At 42.4% G+C, this 1,919-nt stretch overlaps 1 protein-coding gene and 1 non-coding gene across 2 annotated transcripts in view; both read right to left on the bottom strand.

The window, feature by feature from the left end:
- Window positions 1–1,919, bottom strand: part of CBG09081 — a gene marked incomplete at both ends in the record, with an annotated part of 7,069 nt that overhangs the window by 4,570 nt on the left and 580 nt on the right. The window contains 4 exons of the mRNA XM_045243611.1: window positions 1–239; window positions 382–1,091; window positions 1,147–1,242; window positions 1,284–1,672. The exon at window positions 1–239 is cut by the window's left edge and continues 1,978 nt beyond it. Coding sequence (XP_045093893.1) covers window positions 1–239; window positions 382–1,091; window positions 1,147–1,242; window positions 1,284–1,672 — 1,434 coding nt within the window. The remainder of the gene's footprint in view (window positions 240–381; window positions 1,092–1,146; window positions 1,243–1,283; window positions 1,673–1,919) is intronic.
- Window positions 1,721–1,791, bottom strand: CBG28180. The gene has a single exon. It is a non-coding gene (tRNA).

The following is a 1,919-nucleotide window of genomic DNA, read 5'->3' as shown; positions in this document are numbered from 1 at the left end:
CTGTTATTTTCCGAGACACCAGAAAATACGTAGAAAACTTTTTCCGGGGAAAAATTCCTAGAAAAGTGGGCGGAGCGTAAATTGGAAGCTCGGCACGGTTTCGCCGCAGTTTTTCTCATTACCGTATGCAATTGTGCAGCAAAAAAATCGTGCCAGGCTTGCGATTTAGACACCGCTCCTGACTCCGCCCACATTTCCCAGAAATGTTTTTCTTTGGAATTCGTGAAGCCTCTATTTTTCTCTAAACAAGACGGAAAATGAAAACTTTTGACAGTGAAAAAATTGCCTGAAAACGCAGAAACATCGAGACAATAAATCGAAAATAAAGTATTATTTTTAGGTTACTGTAGTTGTAGTTGTAGGACCTTCGGCCGCGGCAACCGTTGTATACCTACCTTGCGACATCTGCGACAATAATTTTGACTGTTCCATGGCCTGCGAATGCTCAGCCGGAGCCACCACCGTCTCATCAGTCATCACAGAGCACGCGGTCATCTCTCGAGAAAACTGTCTTCCTTCTGTATCTGGCTTTTTCGGTTCACATAATTCCTCATTCATGCTTATAAAACTTTGCTCATATGAACTCTTTGTTGTAATCCATTGAATCACTTCATCATGACTTTCCTCCTCTCCAGAAGACACGTCTTCCGTAATTGTCTTGTCGGGATCTTCTTCTTCCTCATCTACCTCCATAACAACATCCTCTTCTCCGTCTTTCTCTAACACCTTCTGACTATCCGTGATCATTGTCATTTCCGCTTCCTGAGTCCCTGGATCATTATCATCGTCTTCTGGCACCTCTTCCCGATCTTCTTCCTTCTGCCGCTCCTCATCTAATTCTTCTGGAGTCTTCTCCCTCGTCATCTTCTTCTTCTTCGGCACATCTTCTCTTTCTTCCTCTTCTTTCTCCCAAATCGTCATATCTGACACAGAAGACGTGGAACTCTGCTGGGTCTCGGCGATTCTCGTCGTCATCAAATCATCCAACTGCTCCGACATACACCGTTCTTCTCTAAAACGTTTCGCCATTTTACGGGCGGTCCGAAGCATTTCTCGCTCCTGCGGCCAGATTGTCGATTTTCGGGGCTCATCTGAAAAGTCATACTTTCAATATTCTAAAATTTTACTCTGAATTTTGAAGTTTACATGAATTGAAAGTGTCCTTCAACTCGGTTCCTTCTGCATCACATCGTTCTTTTTCTTCTCTCCATATATATTCCAATCCAGGATTCGAGGAGTGTACTGTAATTCTTATTTATTGATTGTCAAAGTATTTCAGATACCATTATCTGCCTGCATCTGAAGATTCAAGATATCCGACACCATCGCATCGCATTCCACGTGGCAAGTGGTCTTTCTCTCATAAGGAGATAACAAGCTATCATTGTTTTTGACATCTCCTACCGTTAGATTTTGATAGACAACATCGTTATTATTATCATTAGGATCCACACGAAATTTCACATTTTTCAAATGGATATTATCCATTCCGAATATCGAATTATCGATGAAAAATTGAAGATGAAAGGGTAGATGGGCTTCGAATGGCTGGAAAAGTGGCTTATCAATCACTTCTTTGCCAAGAGAATGTGTCGCTTTTTGTAGATAGAATGGTGAGGAAAAGTAGACTTTGACGAATTCCTCTTCTTCATCTTGATACCCATATAGTGATCTGAAAATTGGGGTAGATAAATAACACAAAAAAGACGAAGAAAACAATTGCATCGACCGGGAATCGAACCCGGGCCGCCCGCGTGGCAGGCGAGCATTCTACCACTGAACCACCGATGCGCATTTTCTCCATGAACAACTTTTTGGTTTTCTCCGTGTTTTCTCTTTTCCTTACTGCCTCTCCCTTCTTTTTCTCTCTCGCCTCTCCTACACCAATTCACTGCTAGGCTAAACAAGCATCGGTGGTT

The sequence above is a fragment of the Caenorhabditis briggsae genome (assembly GCF_000004555.2).
Source record: "Caenorhabditis briggsae complete genome, chrIII, whole genome shotgun sequence".
NCBI lineage: Eukaryota > Metazoa > Nematoda > Chromadorea > Rhabditida > Rhabditidae > Caenorhabditis > Caenorhabditis briggsae.
Note: the sequence above shows the minus strand (reverse complement) of the source record. Positions and strands in the feature narration are given on the sequence as shown.